The 19,402-nt window shown below is 33.2% G+C and overlaps 1 protein-coding gene and 1 pseudogene across 3 annotated transcripts; both read left to right on the top strand.

Moving 5' to 3' along the window:
• The first annotated feature begins 12,261 nt into the window (after positions 1-12,261).
• LOC110817728 (transcriptional adapter ADA2b) lies at positions 12,262-17,670 on the top strand. Of its 3 annotated transcripts, XM_022046386.2 has the most exons (13): positions 12,262-12,798; positions 13,479-13,534; positions 13,867-14,045; positions 14,411-14,476; positions 14,609-14,734; positions 14,820-14,895; positions 15,026-15,089; positions 15,175-15,233; positions 15,333-15,428; positions 16,165-16,381; positions 16,540-16,750; positions 16,846-17,112; positions 17,203-17,670. In XM_022046386.2, the coding sequence occupies exons 1-13, from the start codon at positions 12,749-12,751 to the stop codon at positions 17,392-17,394; spliced, it is 1,659 nt and encodes a 552-aa protein (XP_021902078.2). In that variant the 5' UTR covers positions 12,262-12,748; the 3' UTR covers positions 17,395-17,670. The 3 variants fall into 3 exon arrangements, with proteins under 3 accessions (XP_021902078.2, XP_021902080.2, XP_021902079.2); XM_022046388.2 differs by lacking the exons at positions 12,262-12,798; positions 13,479-13,534 and having other exon boundaries at positions 13,880-14,045; positions 14,442-14,476; XM_022046387.2 differs by lacking the exons at positions 12,262-12,798; positions 13,479-13,534 and having other exon boundaries at positions 13,880-14,045; positions 14,406-14,476.
• Positions 17,671-18,158: 488 nt separating this feature from the next.
• LOC110817896 (serine acetyltransferase 1, chloroplastic pseudogene) lies at positions 18,159-19,336 on the top strand (annotated as a pseudogene).
• The last annotated feature ends 66 nt before the right edge of the window (positions 19,337-19,402 follow it).

Here is a 19,402-nt window from a genome sequence, read left to right as displayed (position 1 = left end):
TCTTCAAACAATAATTATTTTAATTAACAATTTTGACCCAAACGATTATTCAGATTTCATTTCAAATTATAAAATTTGAAATGAAATAACCCTTTTTTATAAAAATTAGACATTCAGATTTAAAAAAATAAATATTAAATAAATAAATTGATTAGTAATCACTTCGTCTCAATTACGAATAAGACCATAAAAAATTTGTAACGCTTACGCAATAAAAAATAATATGTATACATACCTGTATATATTTTACTTTTAAAGTCTTGATTTGGAGAAAATGATTCGGATTGAAGCATCGACAATTGATCGACCTCTTTACTTATTGTTGCGAGTTTTATTTCGGATAGATCTTCTGTTACGTCTGACTTATCGAAAGATTTTGTTGTTCGAGCAAGTGAGAAATTCTCAATTTCAGTATTTTGATAGTTTGTGATAAGAGAATGTAACCAGATGCTCAAATTTTATCTCGTACCTATATGTAAAAAGATTAATAAAGAAGACATAATTAAATGCATTACGAGAATACTACAATTAAAAAGAATAGAGATACAAGGAGAAGGAAAGAAATTGTAAAGCAAAATACTCACAAAAAAACAAAGCGGTGTATTAGTGACAAATTACTCATATTCGTCGTATAGATAAGAAGCAATACAAACAGAGATGTTTTAATTCTTTTTACGACTCATTTCTTCACCTTGACTAACAATTATATAAAGATGAATAAAATGACGGAGAACATAACGAATATTTTGAAATGTTATTTTTTCTACTAAAAAAAGTATACGCGTTAAAGCCGTTATATTTATGTAGATTAAGCCGTTACATTTGCGTAGATTAGGAATTAATACACAAAATTATTATCAATCTACCAAGGTAAGAAATATTAACATTTTACATTTCATATATCATTCGCACAATTGGGATCATCGTGTCCTTCTCTATAGGTTGATCGAAGCAAAACACCCAATTTCAATGTGAGCTGGAGGAGCTGCTGCACCGGAGAGCCCCGCCGCTGGTGAGTTTCAGTTTTTTATGTTTTTTGGGCCAACCGAGGCCCTTTAACATGTTTTCTCACAGGAATTGATGCAGAATTAGCCAAAAACAGTCGACCCAAGGCGGACCACCGCCGCCGAAGCACGGCAGAGCCGCCATGCCAGAATTCCAAAATTGGCCAAGTGGGCCCTGGGACTGATTTTGGGTTTGTTTGGAACATTTGTAGGTACTATTAGCGCGTTTTAATTTCCGAAAAAAAAAATTCAGAGAATCCAAAAATCGCCCATAGGCACAGTCAAACTTTTAGCTTTCCGGATATCAAATCGAGTAAGGATCTGTCACCTTACTTTCTATCATAGAATTGAAGTCTAAATAAATAATAATACGATATTTTGTGTGAATTTAGAAAATGTGCATAATTAATTACGGATGGCTAATGGAGCTACAACCGAAAATTTTCTACTGTTGTTTTGTTGATTGTTTTACAGTTTAAATGCATGATAGTATCTTATTAATTGATTTTATGACTTTGAATGCATGTATGGTTTATTCTATGTGTTTACTGCTGAATCAGAAAAATGAAGGTTAAATGGTAAAAATTTGTGTGATGAAATGAATAAATGAAACGGCAACCTTACTGGATATCCTGGGAGATGGTGGACGGACCGGGTATATAGGAAATCCTACTATAAATGTTGTCTCATACCGGACGGGGTATGGAAACTTGATAATTTAACGCTCACACCGGACGGGGTATGAGGACGGCCTGCTTCACCCTCATACCGGAAAGGGTATTGAGATTTGGTAAATTGGCACTCATACTGGACGGGGTATAGGGACGGCCCGTAATTGAGAATGTTAAATGAAAGGGCTCACGTGTAGCGGAGACATCCCTTTGAACCCCCATGGATCCCAACAAGCTGGTAAAAAGAGTGACAGTTATTGTTTGATTTATCGATTATAGATATAGAATTATAATATGTGTTATGTTGCTGATTATACATGAAATCATGATCTGTATAATATTATTATCTGTATAGGTTTCTTTTATAAATTCTATTACGGTGAGTGCACGGTAAATGATTTTATGATTGATAAATAAATTTGCTAAATTTAGTGCTCCATTAAAATTTTTTTATTTTCTACCAACTTTTATTTCTGTATCGGTGATATAGTGTGAGGTCCTTACTAGATTAGTGTAACTCATTCCTTATTTAACAATTTCATATCAAGAGGACCAAGTTTCAGAGCCCGAACCGCAAGAGAATTACGAGTAGATGCTAGTTTTCTTTATTTTCTGTTTATTTCCTTATTTCTTATATTTTTTTTTTAAAGATTGAATTCCGCAGCCCCGTTTGGTTCTTTAAGTTATTGTATAGGAAATGTAAATCTTGAACATTTATTACGCTTCGGCACTTAATTTATAATTTATTTCCTTTGGATATTCTTGGATGTTCTTTTTCTTTTTCTCTATACGTAAATCAATATTAAAAACCATCATGTATTAGAATTATCTCTTCATATTTTATGTTGAAATCAAATCCTATTTGGGTTTTCTTAAAGATTGAAATGACTTTATAATTTTGTTATTCCTTAACAAATAACATGTGAGATTTCTATTGAAGAGAACCTGGAGCTTCAATAAAATCATAATTTCTAATTTTTTTGTTCTATTTTATTAAATTTTATTCAATGATAAGTATAATTTTTAATAGATAAATAAATATCTCTTGTTTTTTTTTTCTTTTTAATTTTCAAGTATCCACTTATATAGTTGAAGAGTAGCCACTTCTGTGTTTATTTTACTGTTGATCGAGTTGGCCAGTTTGATTAATAATCTAAAGCGTGTAAGATAGTAAATTGTCCAAACGTAAATTGATAAAGTTTTAATTTAAAAAATATTAAATTATAAAGGATTAGATTGAAATTTGTCCTCAATAAAATAAAATATCGACTATCAAAAAAAGTAAATAAGTATAACTAAATAGAATGCTATACATATCAAATTCAAATTCATTTTAAATATAATAAACTATCGACTATTAAAGAAAGTAGATAACTATAATCAAATGAAAAGCTAGACACTATGCAATGTATGTATAAAATCCAAAATGTTAGTATTTCTTATCTTAGTAGATTGATAACAATCTTATATATTAATTTTAAATCTATATAAATATAACGGTGTTAACGCGTATATATTATTTTAGTAGGAAAAATACCTTTTTGAAACGTCCGTTATGTTTTCCGTCATATTACTCGTCTTTATATAGTTGTTAGTCAAAGCGAAGAATAGAATCATAAGGAGAATTAAAAAAATCTCGATTTCTATTGCTTGTTGTCTGTATGACGAATTTTGAATAGTTTGTCACCAATCTATACGTAAGTCATTTGCTTTATTTTTTGTGCTTATTTTACTTTATAATTTATTTTATTCTTATTGTATTTTTATTCCTTTCAATTATAATATTCTCGTAACATCTTCAATTATGTCTTCATTATCATTTTTTAGACAGAAATAAGAGATAAAACTTAAGTGAAATCATTTCGTTATATACTCTTAGTACAAATTATCAAAGTACTGAAATGAAGAATTTTTCATTGAGTTCGACGAGAAAAACTTCTGATAAAACATGTACAATAGAAGATCTGTCCGAAATAGAACTCACAACAATAACTAAAGAAGTCGATCAATTATCAACACTTCAGTCCAAATTCATTCTTCCAAATAAAACATATGCAGGTATGTATATTATTTTGATTCTGCATGTGTGCATATTGTTTTGATCGTGTAAGCATTTATGGTCTTATTCATAATTAAGATAACGTGATTACTAATCCATTTCCAGAATTTTCTTTAAAGAAAAATTGACTTTAACTTTATATATATATATATATTTCACTTATATGAAAAATCGTTAAACCCAAATTATTGATTAAAAAAAATATTACTTGAAGAAAATAATCTAAATGTTGAAAATTTTTATTTTTTTTTAAAGAAGTATAGATAATCCTCTTCATTATTATTATTTTTGAAAAATTTTGACCCACAATTTTCATTTTCCTTCCAGAAAACACAGATTTTGCCTCCAAGTGGTGATGTTTTCCTTCTGAATCCAGATTTTCTCCAATAAATGCATATTTTTTCCCTTTTAACCTTTTTCATATTGAAATGTATAAAATCTCAAAAATTTAATATTTTTATCCCACTATAAAAAGTAAATCCGTAGCATAAATCCTCTCAAAAAATACAAAATCTCAAAAATTTAATGTCTTCCAACCCATTATAAAGAACAAATCCGTAACATAAATTCTCTCAAAATATATAAAATCCCAAAATTTTAATGCTTCCAACTCATTATGAAGAGCAAATCTGTAACATAAATACTCTCAAAAAGTATAAAATCCCAAAAATTTAATGTTTTCTGACCCACTATGAAGAGTAAAATCATAACATAAATCCTCTCAAATTGTATAAAATCTCAAAAATTTAATGTTTTCTAACCTACTATGAAAAGCAAATCCATAACATAAATCTTTTTAAAAGTTCTAAAATTACATAAATCCTCTCAAATTGTATAAAATCTCAAAAATTTAATGTATTCTAACCTACTATGAAGAGCAAATCCATAACATAAATCTTTTCAAAAGTTATAAAATTATAAAAATTTAGACCAAATCAAATTCATAGCATAAATCCTCTCAAAAAGTATAAAATCTCAAAAATTTAATGTCTTTTACTAAACCCAGAAACCCATCAATGCATTCGCCCATAGAAATTATTTATCTTTTTTACAATAATGAATTTGGAATTTTCTTGGGTCAGCTCTTCTTTTTTGATTATCTTGAATCATGTTTTGGTGTCTATAAATACCCTAGACATAGTGTTGAACAATCACAACAAACACCAAACACATGTAGTGTAAGAGTACAGGCATTGACAAGCACCTTCAGCTTGAAAACAAAATGGGTCATTCTCGGGGTAACTTCCACTCCGAGGAGGACCCGACTAGGAGGCATGTTCTCTTTGATCATGATTATGAGAACGATGGTGAGCAGTTACTAGCTGAGATGGAATTTAACGTTATAAACCCAGATGAAAACCGTGATGTGAATTTACGAGTGTTGCGTGTTTACTCAACGAGGTGAGCAACCAATAATTTTTTATTTTTGACAGAATATGTAGTCTGTAATGAGTTTGATATGCTTTGTCAATACATATTACTTCTTAGCTTCCCACAAAAAGGAGTTGAAATAAAAATTTCGAACTAACTTTCTGCATCTTTCTCTTTAAACGTTTGATTACATACAATAATGTTTGAACTTTATCTTCCATGAGGAAAAATAAAATTTACAATATTATTTTATTTCTTCAATTGTAACCTGTAATAAGGTTAGGTACTCATACAATGTTTTTAAAGTACTGTTTGACTGACTGATAATATAAGTATTATCTATTTTATTTTTTAATTTTAGTCTTACATTGATTTAAATTTTCACTGCAGGCAAACTATTATGGAGTTTGAAGTTGGTGGTAACATGGATTCAATCAAATTATCAATGGAGAAAATAACTCAGGATCCAACAAACCAGTATGTTAACTCATTGTTAGTAAGCAATAAGTCAATCAGGGCATCAATCGGGCAATTGGGTTCAAAATCAACCCAAGAACAATCGTTGGATCTAAACCTTACTTTGGGATTATCCAACTACAGCAAGCAAATGATTGATTATGAAATAGCACCATCTACGCAACGGATTAATAATGAGAATTCTGAGCCAATTAGACAGGGTTTATGATATCTCCTCGTCAAGAAAGGGATTGCTCAGACATCAAATCTTCGATAGTCTTTTGCTTGTAACTCACTTAACCTGTAAATTGCTAATTAAAAAAAAAAAGAAATTTCATGTAATAAGTTTATAATCTGCTCGTCAAGAAGGGGATTGCTTTACCCTGAACCCATTAAATCATTGATAAACTTGTGCTAGTAACTCATCTAACCTGCAAATTATTCTCTCATGTATCCCAATTTATTCAAAAATGAAATGAAAGAAATTTCATGTTTGTGTTTCATTTGAGTTGTACGCGACTCTCCTCCATATGCTTTTTGTTTAAGAGAAATGAGAAAAAAAAACCATCAAAAATTTATGTTCGCCGAGCTTCTACTGTCAATTTCATCTCTATTTATCAACGATATCAATCCAATCTTAGGAACAAAAGCTAAAGTATATGTTAATACATGATAACTCTTACTTCATATCAATCTGATTTTAGGAATACATTATTAAATAGGTATTATGTCACAAACATTATAATTTATAAAATTTCATAGTTAAAATTATTAACATGACTTGAATATTATGTATTTCAAATGCTGCTATATAATAAAATTTTACTTCTATAGACATTTGTTATAATGACAAGTTTATTAGATTGATTCGAATAAACCAATTTTTTGTATTGAGTTATATTACATGTCCAACAAAAATTTATGCATAAAAATAGTGCATGAGTTACTCTTTAACTTGGTCTCACCATAGTTATTTCTTTTTAACTTAATTTTAATTATTATAGTTAATTTTATATGAAATAAATTATACTTTAATATTAAGAGGTCAATAATAATTTTATTTGGCTTGACCAAATTAGTTATTAAATATGACCCAAAACTCTCTATAAAGTAAATTTACTTTCAACAAAAAGAGATAATATTTTATAATTATGTAGTATAAGTAGTTCTTCTTGAGTCTATTTGATAAATATTTAACTTTCATATGATAAATTATTTATGGTATACAATAATTTTTATATTAAATGTAGCTTGTATTAGTGATGATATGGTTAAAGGAGAGGAAAATGTTTAGATATAGTTAAGTGAGGTATAGTCATTTCAATAGCTTCTAAATTTTGAAAATTGCAAATTAATATTACAATGATTCATTACTTTATAAAGATTTTGTTCTTAAAAAATATATCTCATGTATACGATGATTCGTGACGTAACCTTATATGTATTACTTTTCTCAACCTTCTCGATGGAAGATAATTTTTTTTTCTACATTAATTTATTGTGATTACTCTAATTAAAGAAATCTAATTACTAATAAATTACGAGAATGAAATACAACTTTATCATTACAGCCGCATCAATAAACTGATAAATTAAGTTCTATGCATATTTTGTAACGACCCCGGAAAATATTAAAAAAGAAATGAGTATTTAAATATATCGAATGCGGAAGCGAGATCAAAATTTCAGTTAACATCCCTTACACGAAAAACCAAAAACATACTTAAAATATAAAAGGTTAAACTAACTAAGAAAGAAAACTCGAAAATAAACTATGCGTATGACTACAGAGTCTCTAGGCATCCCCTTCGTCGTCCTCCTGCGGAACGGGCTCGGGAACCATGTCTTCCTGATCTGAAATGGTTAATTAAGGAGTGAGCTACACTAGCCCAGTAAGAACATCACGATATCTCACCGTCACGGAGATAAAGGTGGGTAGAAAACCACAAAAAGACCAATGGAGCATAATTTACAACAAACTCGTTTATTAACATGAAAACCTTTACCATCCACTTACCTTGGTGGAATTTATGAAAACAATATGAGAAAAATAATAACATTATCATAATCATTGAATAATCTAAGCTGTAAAACATAACACTTATCACGCCTCTTGTAATTCAATCATTGTACAACATATCCTTTTTTTTCTCATTTACCAGCCTACTAGTATCCGTGGGGGTCCATAGGGGTTCCGCTACCCGTTAACCTTTAACATTCATAATCAGTTTCCAGGGCCGTCCCCATACCCCGTCCGGTATGGGCGCCAAAACCATGAACCTCAATACCCCGTCCGGTATAAGGGTGAAACGGGCCGTCCCCATACCCCGTCCGGTATGGGCGCCAAAACCATAAGATCTCCATACCCCGTCCGGCATGTGAGACCACAATCCCGGTAGGGTTCCCTACGGACCTGGTCCGTCCACCATCTCCCAGGATATCTAGTCAGGCTGACCCCCATAATACAATTATCAGTCTACACAATCTTTCATTTTCCTTTTCCTCAATCAGCATCATCAATTCACATTTAAACAAGCAAATCGTAATTCATACCAAACAGACAACATACAGTATCAGTTTTTCAGTCATTCAACCCATAATTAATAAAAACGTAGTACATGCACACAAATCTGTAAAATGAACACATCAAACCTCATTTTGCATTTAAAGCTGTGAAACAGGCCAAATAACAGTAAATCACCAATCACACTAGACTCGGGCTCCATTAGCCACCTTAAGCAATTTCACACATTCGTTAATTCAAGAAATACCGTTTTATCATTTTGAACTTTAATACCGTGATAGGAAATAGGGTGAGGGGTCCTTACTTGTTTTCGAGATCCGAATACGATTCACAGTGCGCCTGCAGGCCGTCCCTAATTTTCCCTGAATTTTTCCCGGGAAACTGAAACACACTAAGAGTACCTGCACGTGTTCCAAAAAAAATCCAAATTAGGCCCAGGGCCTCTTTCGGCCCAAATCGCAACTCCGGCACGGCGGCTCCGCCGTGCTCCGGCGACGGCGCCGCCGCTGGCGGCGGCGAGTCGCCTCGGGTTGGCTGTTTTCGGCCGTTTTCGGCCGAATTCGGCCACGCTCGCATTGGTCCTTGTCAGAAAACAACCCTAGGACCCTCGGGGGGCCAAAAAATCACGGAAAAACGGAGCTTACCGGCAGCGGCGCTCTCGGGTGCAGCGGCTCTCCGGCGAGGTTCGTGTTTTGGTGATTCGGCTCCGGTCAACCTGTAGAGAAAAGAATGGTGATTACGGTGATATAAAAATTGCATCGAACGGAGGCCGGGAAGGGCCTCGTCGGAGGCAAAAACCGAGAGGGGGCGCGGCGGCGCCGCTGGGCTTCGGCCGCGTATTCCGGCCGTTTGGCCGGGATTTCGGCTTCGATTTGGCCATAGGAGGAATCAGTGGGGAAAAACGAGTCGGGGGTATGAAATTTACCTCGATCGGCGGTCAGAAATTTCCCCGGTGCGGCGGCGAGTGGCGGCGGTCGACCTCTGGTTCGTCTTCTCCGGCGAGCGGCTGGCGGCTAGGGTTTGTGGTCTGGTGTGGGGGTTCTATTTATAACCCCTTGCCTTTTGATCACAGCCGTTCATTTCGTTTTAATCTGGGCCGTTCGTTTTTGATTGAATCTGGGCCGTCCGTGCGTTTGAATCTGGACCGTCCGATCGCGCGATTGATCTGGGCCGTCGGATCGCACCCACGCGGATCGCCAACGTGGCTCCTTTTGGAGTGACGCGATCTTGCCACGTGGCAGGCCCCGGTTGGCCGGGACTGCTGACCGGGCCTGCTGACGTGGCTGCTGACGTGGCCCCCCCCCCCTTTTTTTTTTTTTTTTTTTTTTTCCTCCTCCTTTCCGGGTGCTACATATTTAGTTATGAATTTCTATTTAAAAAAATATAATGTACAATTCTTAATATGGAAACTGTAACACACTACCAAAGTGCAACATGTTCTACAAAATATAATTTCATATTAGAATTACACAAAAATTATTAATTTTTTTTTACATTTTAAATCTACCATAAGAAAACATTATTGTATAAAAATTAAGGTACTCATCTTCAAGCCCAAGTGTAAGCCCTAAGTCCCAAGACCAACACTTGGCTGCTCTTAGAATAAATTAATTTTGTGTTAAAACTAACATAATTTATTTTTGTTAATAATCAAACTTAGTCTGATTATTTTTTATATGATTTTATTACAGAATTGTGTTTTCTAATGACAAAGCAAGTGTAAAACATAAAATATTAAGTCGAGACTCGCAATGAAAAATAGAAAAACAAAGAACTAAGCCTATATTTCTCGGTTATAAGAAAATGTCTATTGGGAGAAAGAAAAGACAAGAACCTAATAGTAGAATGAAAAAAGAGAGACTCGAGCATATAAAGAATAAAAGAGAGAGTGCCGGTTAAGGACTCGAGTAGATAGATAATGAATAGGACAAAATTAAGGGCAAGTGGGAGAGATTATAAAAGAGAGAATTAAGGGTTGGGGTTTTCAAAAGAATGGATACAAATTATAAACTCTAAGGATGTTAGTTAGTTAGAGAGAGTTTATTACTAATTGGGGAAAATAAATTTAAAAGATAGATTTAGTATTAGAGAGATGTTTACGTAAAATCAATAAAGTGAACCGAGAAATTCAATAAAATCGAGAAATAGTTTCTTTAGCTCTTAGATGTTCTTGTTGTTTTTCTCAATATATAAATCAATATTAAATACCATCACGTATTATAATTATCTTTTCATGTTTCAGGTTGAAACCAAATCTTATTTGGGTTTATTTCTTTACAGTGATTTTCTCAAAAATTGATGTAATTTTATAATTTAAATCATAGTTTTTTTATTTTTTTTGTTCTATTTTATTAAATTTTATTTAATGATAAATATAATTTTTAATAGATAAATTAATATTTCATGTCATTTTTTTTTATTTTCAAGTGTTCACTTATGTGATTGAAGAGTAGCTAGTTCTGTGTTCATTTTATTGTTGATTGAGTCGACTAATTTGACTAATGATCTAAAACGTAAAATAGTGAGTTGTCCAAATTTAATTTTTAAAAAATATATTAAATTATAAGGGATTATATTAAAGTTTGTCCTAAATAAAATAAAATATCGATTATTAAAATAGGTAGATAAATATAGTTAAATAAAAAATCAGAAATATCATATTGAAATCGTCCCAAATAAAATAAAATATCAACTACTATAGGAAGTAGGTGAATATAATTAAATGATAAGCCAGATATATAAAATCTAAAATGTTAATATCTCTTATATAGATAGATAGATAATAATCTTATGTATTAATTTCAAATCTATATAAACTTAACGGCGTTAACGCGTATGTATTTGTTTTAATAGAAAAAATAATTTTTCAAAATGTCTGTTATGTTTTCCGTTATATTACTCGTCTTTATATATTTGTTGGTCAATGTGAAGAATAGAATCATAAGGAGAATTAAAAAATTTCGACTTCTATTGTTTTTTGTCTGTACGACGAATTTTGAATAGTTTGTCACTAATCTATATGTAAGTCAATTGTTTTACTTCTTATGTTTACTTTTCATTACAATTTCTTTTCTTATTGTATCTTTGTTTCTTTCAGTTATAATATACGCGTAATACCTTTAATTATGTCTTCATTATTATTATTTAAACAGGATAAGAGATAATATTTGAGCGGAACGCAAGTAATCAACTCTCATTAAGAGTGCTATAGCATCTGAATATATTCTCTTAGAGCAAATTATCAAAATACCGAAATGGAGAATTTCTCACTGACTCTGACAAGAAAAGCTTCCGATAAGATATGTACAACAGAAGATCTGTCTGAAGTGAAACTCACAACAATAACTAAAGAGGTCAATGAACTATCACTTCAATCCAAATTCATTCATCCAAATGAGGACCTTAAAAATAAAACCGATATAGGTATGTATATTATTTTGATTGTGCATCATGGGTATTGTTTTGATTGTTCAGGCATTACAGAATTCATTATGGTCATATTCATAATCAAAACAATTTGATTACTAATCAATTTATTTATTTAATTTACATATTGGATCCTACTTAATTTTTTTAAAATGTGAAAATCCAATAATTTTATAAAAAAGAGTTATTTCATTTGGAATGATTTTCAAGCAAATTCATGAAACTAGGGTATTGGGTTTTTGAGTGGATGTAAAATCCATGAACTAGGGCTAATTGGACAGGCCCAAAAGTTGCACAAGACCATTCATTACAAAAATCACCCACATGCCCATGAAGAACCAATTTTTAATTTTTAAAATTTGTTTCAACTTTATATATATATATATATAGATATATATATATATTCACTAAAGAAGAGCCAAAACTAAGGTTTATAATTTGGACTGAATTTTGAAAAATTGTTGGACCAAAATTATTGATTAAAAAAAATTACTTGAAGAAGAAAATAGTCTAAAAAAATCCTTTTTATTATTTTTCAAAATTGGACTGATAACTTTAATTTTCTTTCCAAACAAGCACAGATTTTTCTTCTTTCCAAAAATTGAAATGCTCTCTTGACCTTCATTTCCCTTCCAAAAGAATAGATTTTTGCTTCCAAATTACAAAATAATAATGTAGGCTGGTAATTTTCATTTTCTTTCCAAAAAACAGAGATTTTGCCTCCAAATGGGATATATTTTCCTTCTGAATCCAGGATTTCTCCAATAAATGCAGATTTTTTTTAATAAAAATCCAATAAATGCAGATTTTTTCTCTTTTAATCTTGTTCATCCTGAGAAAGCAATAAAGGGTCAAAAAGAAAAGGAAGAAAACAATTATTTTTAACCTGTCTGCAAATGTCTCACTTATTGTTGTCATTTAGCTGCATACCAAACAAGACCTTACATGCTCAAATTGCCAATGTACAACCCACTTTGCAGAGTAAATTCATAACATAAATCAGCTCAAAAGGTATAAAATCGTAAAAATTTAATGTCTTTTACTAAACCCAGAAAGCTATCAATGCCAATTTGGAAGATAATCCCAAAAATTTAAGGGTCAGCTCCTTGAATATCTTGAATCATGTTTTGGCTCTATAAATACCCTAGAACTAGTGTTGAACAATCACAACAAACAGCCAAAAACCTGATAGTGTGAGAGTACAGGCGTTGACAAGAAACTTGAGCTTGAAGACGAAATGGGTCGTTCTCGAGGGAATTTCCACTCCGACGAGGACCCAACGCAAAGGTATGTTTTCTTTGATGAGTTCTTCCGTCATTGCAGTTCATTTTTCTATTTTAACCTTTGAATTTGAGCCTCCTTTTGCCGATGATTCTGGTTTGCTGGGGTGAGTTTTGACTGTTTCATCTTTGAATAGTTTGTATTTGTGGATTGTTGAGCAGGAGCAGAAATGTGGCTTACTGCATGTCCGTTAATGAAATATCTGGGGCATTTTGAAATGGATTTATGGGTAATTAGGCGTAATGGGGATTAGATTCTTAAATAAAAGTTCTTTGCTTGGGCATTCTGAAATGGGTTTTCAGCTTGGGTTCATTTGAATGTTCCATATTCTTGATTGAGTTGCTTGACTTCTAGATTAGGTATTTTACCCATTGTGGTTATCTGTGAATCTGTTTTGCTACAGTGAGCATGGAGATTTTGCTGAGTACTTTCTGTTCATTTCAAACTAATTTTATTTGTCAGATTGTTATTCAAAGAAGAAAAAATTCTTTATTTGTCAATATTCCGGTCTCTATGTCCCTTCCAGTCATTGAGCTCAATTTATCGCCTATTCTGTGATGATATAGTGTTTTTCTCCAACTACATAGATTTGATGTTTTTCTTGTTTTTCTGTGGAAAGACACTCTGTTTTGTTTCCTTTACTCATCAATTTAGCTTCACCTGAATGCATGTTTTAATTGATGCAGATCAAGGAGAAAGAAGAATGCACCCAGTGGAGAAAATTCGGACTCTGCATTTGCAGGTACAAAGTTGTTTGAGAGGCTAATAATTCTATAATGAATTTGCTATACCAGTACTGTCAACTATTAGTATGCAATATCTTTTAGAATATATAACATTGATTTTCTGCTCTCTTGCTTTTGTTCCACATTGTTATGAAAATTTATGGCGGATAATTTTAATTGCTGTTCTCTAAGGAAAAAGCCTTTCACCTATGTCTTGCTATGGTTATTTATCGGAGACATGTATGTTTCTTTTGGTTTACTTGTGGAGATACATATTCTGTTTTTTTACTTACAACTTTTATTTATGATTCTTTTCTTAACATTTTTATTTTTTAATCTCCTGGACAAGGTCAAGGATCAAGTGAAGGGAAAAGGGCTTTATACCACTGCAACTATTGCAACAAGGACATTACAGGGAAGATCCGCGTCAAGTGTGCTGTCTGCCCTGATTTTGATCTCTGTGTAGAGTGCTTTTCCGTTGGGGCTGAAGTGACACCTCATAAATGCAATCATCCTTACAAAGTTATGGTTAGTATCCTGTGAATTAAACTTATTTTATGTGCTGATACTGCTATGGTATCTGTGGTCTGCTTTGTCAATACATATTACTTCTTAGATTCACATAAAAGGGAGTTGAAAAGAAAACTTGAAACCAACTTTCTTTTCTGGATCATTTTCTTTAAATGTTCTATTACTGCAATAATGTTTGAACTTTATCTTCCATGAGGAAAACAAAATTTAGGATATTATTTTCTTTCTTCTGTTTATATATTTGTATGATGTCAAAATAACTCTAGGTATCATCTGATTCTGCGACGCTGCAATGCTGACTTGTAGAAGGCAAACTGTAGCCATATGATTTGCTAATTCATTTATATATTTCATTTGAACAGGACAATTTATCTTTCCCCCTTATATGCCCAGATTGGAATGCAGATGAGGAAATGCTGCTCCTAGAGGTGCTTCAATTTTCTTTTCTTCTCATAATCTCTTAAATAAAGTCTTAATAGTCCGTGATTTCCTCAACCTAGTAATTCATGTCTGGATTAATTTTTAACCTGTTTTTTTTATCCAATAATTTCTAATTTCAGGGAATCGAAATGTATGGCTTGGGAAATTGGGCAGAGGTTGCTGAGCATGTAGGAACAAAGAATAAAGAAAGTTGTATTGAACACTACACAAGTGTTTATTTGAACTCACCATACTTTCCTCTTCCAGTATGGCATTTCCAATAAAATCCAACTTTCTTTTTGGTAGTGATCTTCATAAAATAACTAGGTGTGGAACATTTTTCTTCTCTAGGACATGTCACATGTTGTTGGAAAAAATAGAAAGGAGCTTCTAGCCATGGCCAAAGGACATAGTGAGGATAAGAAAGGTTTGTAATTATGATATACTCTTCTCCTTCTACTTATATTTATATTCTTTTGCTTAATTGCAGTTTTCAGGCTACTTTTCTTACAGCCATATGCTTTTGTTCTGTTAATTTTCTGATTGCCATATTGCAGGTGCTTTGATGCTTGGGGAGCTTAACATTAAGGAAGAACGCTCCTTTTCGCCTTCAACAGTGAAGTAGGATTGCTGTTATTCTCTATATATGTAATTATTTGTTACTTTGTTCATACAACTTGTTATCCAAATATTTCAATCCATGCAGGGTTGAAGAAATGCACAGGACGGGCCCATCAAACCGTTTACTCTCTGGCGGGAAAGCAGGTGAGCTTCTACGTGCTTTTTGCAGTGTCTCTGATTTATTTCACCATATAATCCTATTTTTATGAAACTTAGATTTTCTGTTTGGTTTGTTGACCTTAGAGTTAGATTCTGGGACTCATTCTGGCAGCAAAAGCATGGAAGCAGCTGCTGACATGGCCCAGGTTAAAGATGACTCCAGCATCATCAAGATGGAAGGTCTGTTTGCTTTTTTTTTTCTTTTTGGTTTCTTCTTCTTCCATTCATCATTTTCACTAATATCTGTTAACTATAGAATACAATCTTTAACAAATTCGTGCAATGTCCACAAGCTCTATTCTGCAGAAACACCATTAGTTAATGTACCCCCCACCATTTTTAATCTATGTCTTGACTTTTTAAGAAATTATATAAGATCTTGTAGACATTTTTCAGTTTATATTCCTGGCTCATGAATTTATTATGATAAAAATGTGGTTTGTATTTAAAATAAGCTAAAACTACCAAGACTGGGTAAAACCAGAATGTTCCTTAAAAATTCTGTTTTATTTCAATAACTCCTGGTCCCATTTGCTGAAATATATATAAGCTATCAGCATTGCGTTATATCTGTCATGCTTTCTGGACTAACCATCATAATGAAGTCATAGGATCGTGTAATATATTGGTTCTGCAATATTAGGTGGGAAAATCAGAAATTGAGTGCCCCTGGAATGAGTTATATCATTGCACATCTAGACTATTTACCTTGAAAAGACTTGAACTGTTAAACTTATATATACTGTTTGCTTATCCAGACTGTGCACTATTATGTTTCTTGTTTCTGAGTTATTACAAAAGGTCTTGCCTGCATTAGATGATATGGCAATAACTGATTGAGTAGCTAACTAGCTATAACCCAATATGCTGACAATAAAATACTAGGTTTACTTTGTTCTTTGTATTTTATCGGCAGATCCTCAAACAGACAGAAATTTTGGGGGAAAGAAACCAAACTCTCTGGGGAATGATAATCTACTAGAGTTGAGTGGTTATAACCCCAAAAGACAAGAGTTTGATCCTGAATATGACAATGATGCTGAGCAGTTGCTGGCTGAGATGGAATTCAAGGATACAGACACGAACGAAGAACGTGAGCTGAAGTTACGTGTGCTTCGTATTTATTCAAGAAGGTAAGCAACCAATAATTTTTTGTTTTGACAAAATATATGGTCTGTAATGAGTTTGATGCGTGCCTTTAAGTTGTGATTGGATCGATTTATAAACGAAAGTGTCTTCCAAAAATAGTCCTCTTTTACTTGGCACCTTAATTGAAATAAGCTTATTGCAGACTTGATGAGCGGAAACGTAGAAAGGATTTCATATTGGAAAGAAATTTGCTGTATACAAATCCTTTTGAGAAGGACTTGTCTCCTGAAGAGAGAGCAATATGCCGGAGCTATGATGCTTTCATGCGTTTCCATTCAAAGGAAGAGCATGAGGAACTACTTAGGACTGCTATTCAAGAGCATCGGACTTTGAAAAGGCTCCAAGAACTGAAAGTATGGCACATTGCACTTTTATATTTAATTATATCAGGGCAGATGCCTTTGCTGCCATTTTCTGTTCAATAATAAAGATATAATTCTATTTACAGGAGGCTCGAGCTGCTGGCTGTCGTACATCAGCTGAAGCAGACAGATACCTTGAACAGAGGAGGAAAAGACAGTCTGAAGAAAGCTTCCGGAGGGCAAAAGAAAGTACCCAGGTTGGAACAAGCATTCAGGGAGGTCCAAATGCATTCATGGCATCAGAGCCGGTAAGCAAGGATTCCAATTGCAGACCTTCAGGACAGACTTCTTCGAGCTCTCTCAATGATCTGGACATACTAGGCTTTTCTGAAACACAACTGCTATCTGAATCTGTAAGTAACCTGGCTGTCTCTAATATGTTTTGACTGCTATTATTACTATTGTCCTTACTGGAGCTGCCTACTCTTAAATGTCTTGGACAGGAGAAACGCCTATGTCGTGAGATTAGGTTGCCTCCTCCTCTCTATCTTAGGATGCAGCAAGTTATCTCAGAAGAGATCTTCAGGGGAAACGTCAAGAAGAAGTCTGATGCTCATTCATTGTTCAAGATGGAGCATTCTATAGTAGACAGGGTTTATGATATCCTGGTCAAGAAGGGGATTGCTCAACCCTGAAGCTATTAAATTATCAATGACCCTTTGCTTTGTAACTCATCTAACCTGTAAATTGCTTTCTCTTCTGTAAATCACCAAACAAAAGAAATTCCATGTGAACCCATGCCTATTGTGAACCCATGCTTATGCTTCATGTAATGGGTTTATGATATCCTCGCCAACCCTAAACCCATTAAGTTATCAATGAACTTCTGCTACTAACTCATCCAATCTGTAAATTATTCTCTTCTGTATGCCACTTTGTTCCAGAATGAAATGAAGGAAATTCCATGTGAACCCATGCTTGTGTTTCATTCAACTTGTAAACAACTCTCCTCTCTATATGCATTTAATTCTTCTTCTGCCTATTTAGTAAATGTTTTAAGTTTTATATGACAAAATTTTGAAAGAAAAAATACACCAATCAACCGAGATAATAGAATTATTTACCATTGTTGATATCGTATCGTTTCTTCAGAACATTTTACTGAGAAAAAATATATACTATCTCCTTATAAATAACAAGATTTTATTGACTTTAAATTATAAATGTTATTTGAATATTCTTCTGGTCAAAGTTACAGATTTTGGAGTACTACACAAAGAAGTCTTCCTTAATATCACTTTTCAATTATCATTTCTTTCTTCAATGATCCTTCATCGTCATCTCCGACGAATAAAAAACCCATACCATCATTTGCAATCGTCACCCCTAACGTCATCCTTTTCACTCCCTTCCTTCCTTCTTCTTCTTCTTGTTGACTAAAATTATTTACAATGTTATGTATATGTATGTATGTATCATTGCTTACATCATTCCTATTTTCCATGAAGTTTTTGCAGGTTAATCAACCGTTTCTTCTTTTCACTACATTCACTAGGTGTATACATATGTATGAACGTATACAATATGTATATATATGTACATTATACGCACCCTTCTCTTCAATCTGCTTACTTGTCAAGAAGCACTTTTCATCAATGGCAGCTTGTATTCACCACAGCTCCACAACTGAAGCTAATCAGCCTAGTCAATGCCAATCCGGAAGCCTTTTATGCAGGTGTGTAATTTCATGCAGACCCATTTTCTTAAATCTTGTTTTCTGCAATCCAGTTTACCAGGTTACCACCAAAAACCCTGAAAATTTTGAAGAAGAAGATGATCATCTATGGTTCAGAATCAGACATGAAGCTTTGTCTGATATAGAACAAGAACCACTCTTATCTAATTACTACCATTCTTTGATACTCTCACATAATTCACTTGAAACCGCCTTGTCAAACCTCCTAGCAATGAAGCTAAGCAATTCAAATATGTCCACTGAAAAACTCTTTGAAATCTTCTCCACTCTAATCCGAGATGATCTCAAGATCAAGAAAGCAATCAGATGTGATCTCGAAGGTGCAAGACAGCGTGACCCGGCTTGCACCAGCTACATCCATTGTTTCCTGAATTTCAAAGGGTTCCAAGCAATTCAGGCGCATAAGGTAGCCCATAAGTTATGGTCGAAAGGTGGGTCAACCACGGCGAGAGTCATACAGGGACGGGTTTTAGAGGTTTTTGGGGTGGACATTCATCCGGGAGCAAAGATTGGACAGGGAGTTTTACTCGATCATGCAACAGGAGTTGTGATTGGCGAGACTGCAGTGATCGAAGATAATGTCACAATTATGCATAATGTGACATTGGGAAGTAGAGGGAGTGTTGATTTTGGGGAGAGGCATCCAAAGATTGGGAATTGGGTGATTTTAGGGGCAGGAGCAAAAGTTTTAGGGAACATTAGAGTGGGAGAAAAGGCTAAAATTGGTGCAGGGTCAGTTGTTCTAAAAGAGGTACCCCCTAATAGTACTGCAGTAGGGAACCCTGCAAGAATAATTAGTGGCAAGGATAAAGTAAGCCAATGATGTTATATACAAATATATATATATATATTTTTTTTCAAATAAAATAAATATTTTGTGATAGTTAAATTTCGTTAGTTAAAACAGTTATAACGAGTTAAAAATTTCAAATATATTTGGACTAATG

The sequence above is a fragment of the Carica papaya genome, chromosome 7 (assembly GCF_054855325.1).
Source record: "Carica papaya isolate Zhongbai chromosome 7, ASM5485532v1, whole genome shotgun sequence".
Taxonomy (NCBI): domain Eukaryota; kingdom Viridiplantae; phylum Streptophyta; class Magnoliopsida; order Brassicales; family Caricaceae; genus Carica; species Carica papaya.
The sequence above is the reverse complement of the archived record's forward strand: the minus strand, read 5'-3'. Positions and strand labels throughout refer to the sequence as shown.

Bases quoted from the DNA above. Each gene is read 5' to 3' on its own strand.
- LOC110817728 (XM_022046386.2), top strand. From the start codon at position 12,749: ATGGGTCGTTCTCGAGGGAATTTCCACTCCGACGAGGACCCAACGCAA. The intron at 12,799-13,478 runs GTATGTTTTCTT...TAATTGATGCAG, and splicing joins GACGAGGACCCAACGCAAAG to ATCAAGGAGAAAGAAGAATG. The intron at 16,751-16,845 runs GTATGGCACATT...TTCTATTTACAG, and splicing joins AAAGGCTCCAAGAACTGAAA to GAGGCTCGAGCTGCTGGCTG.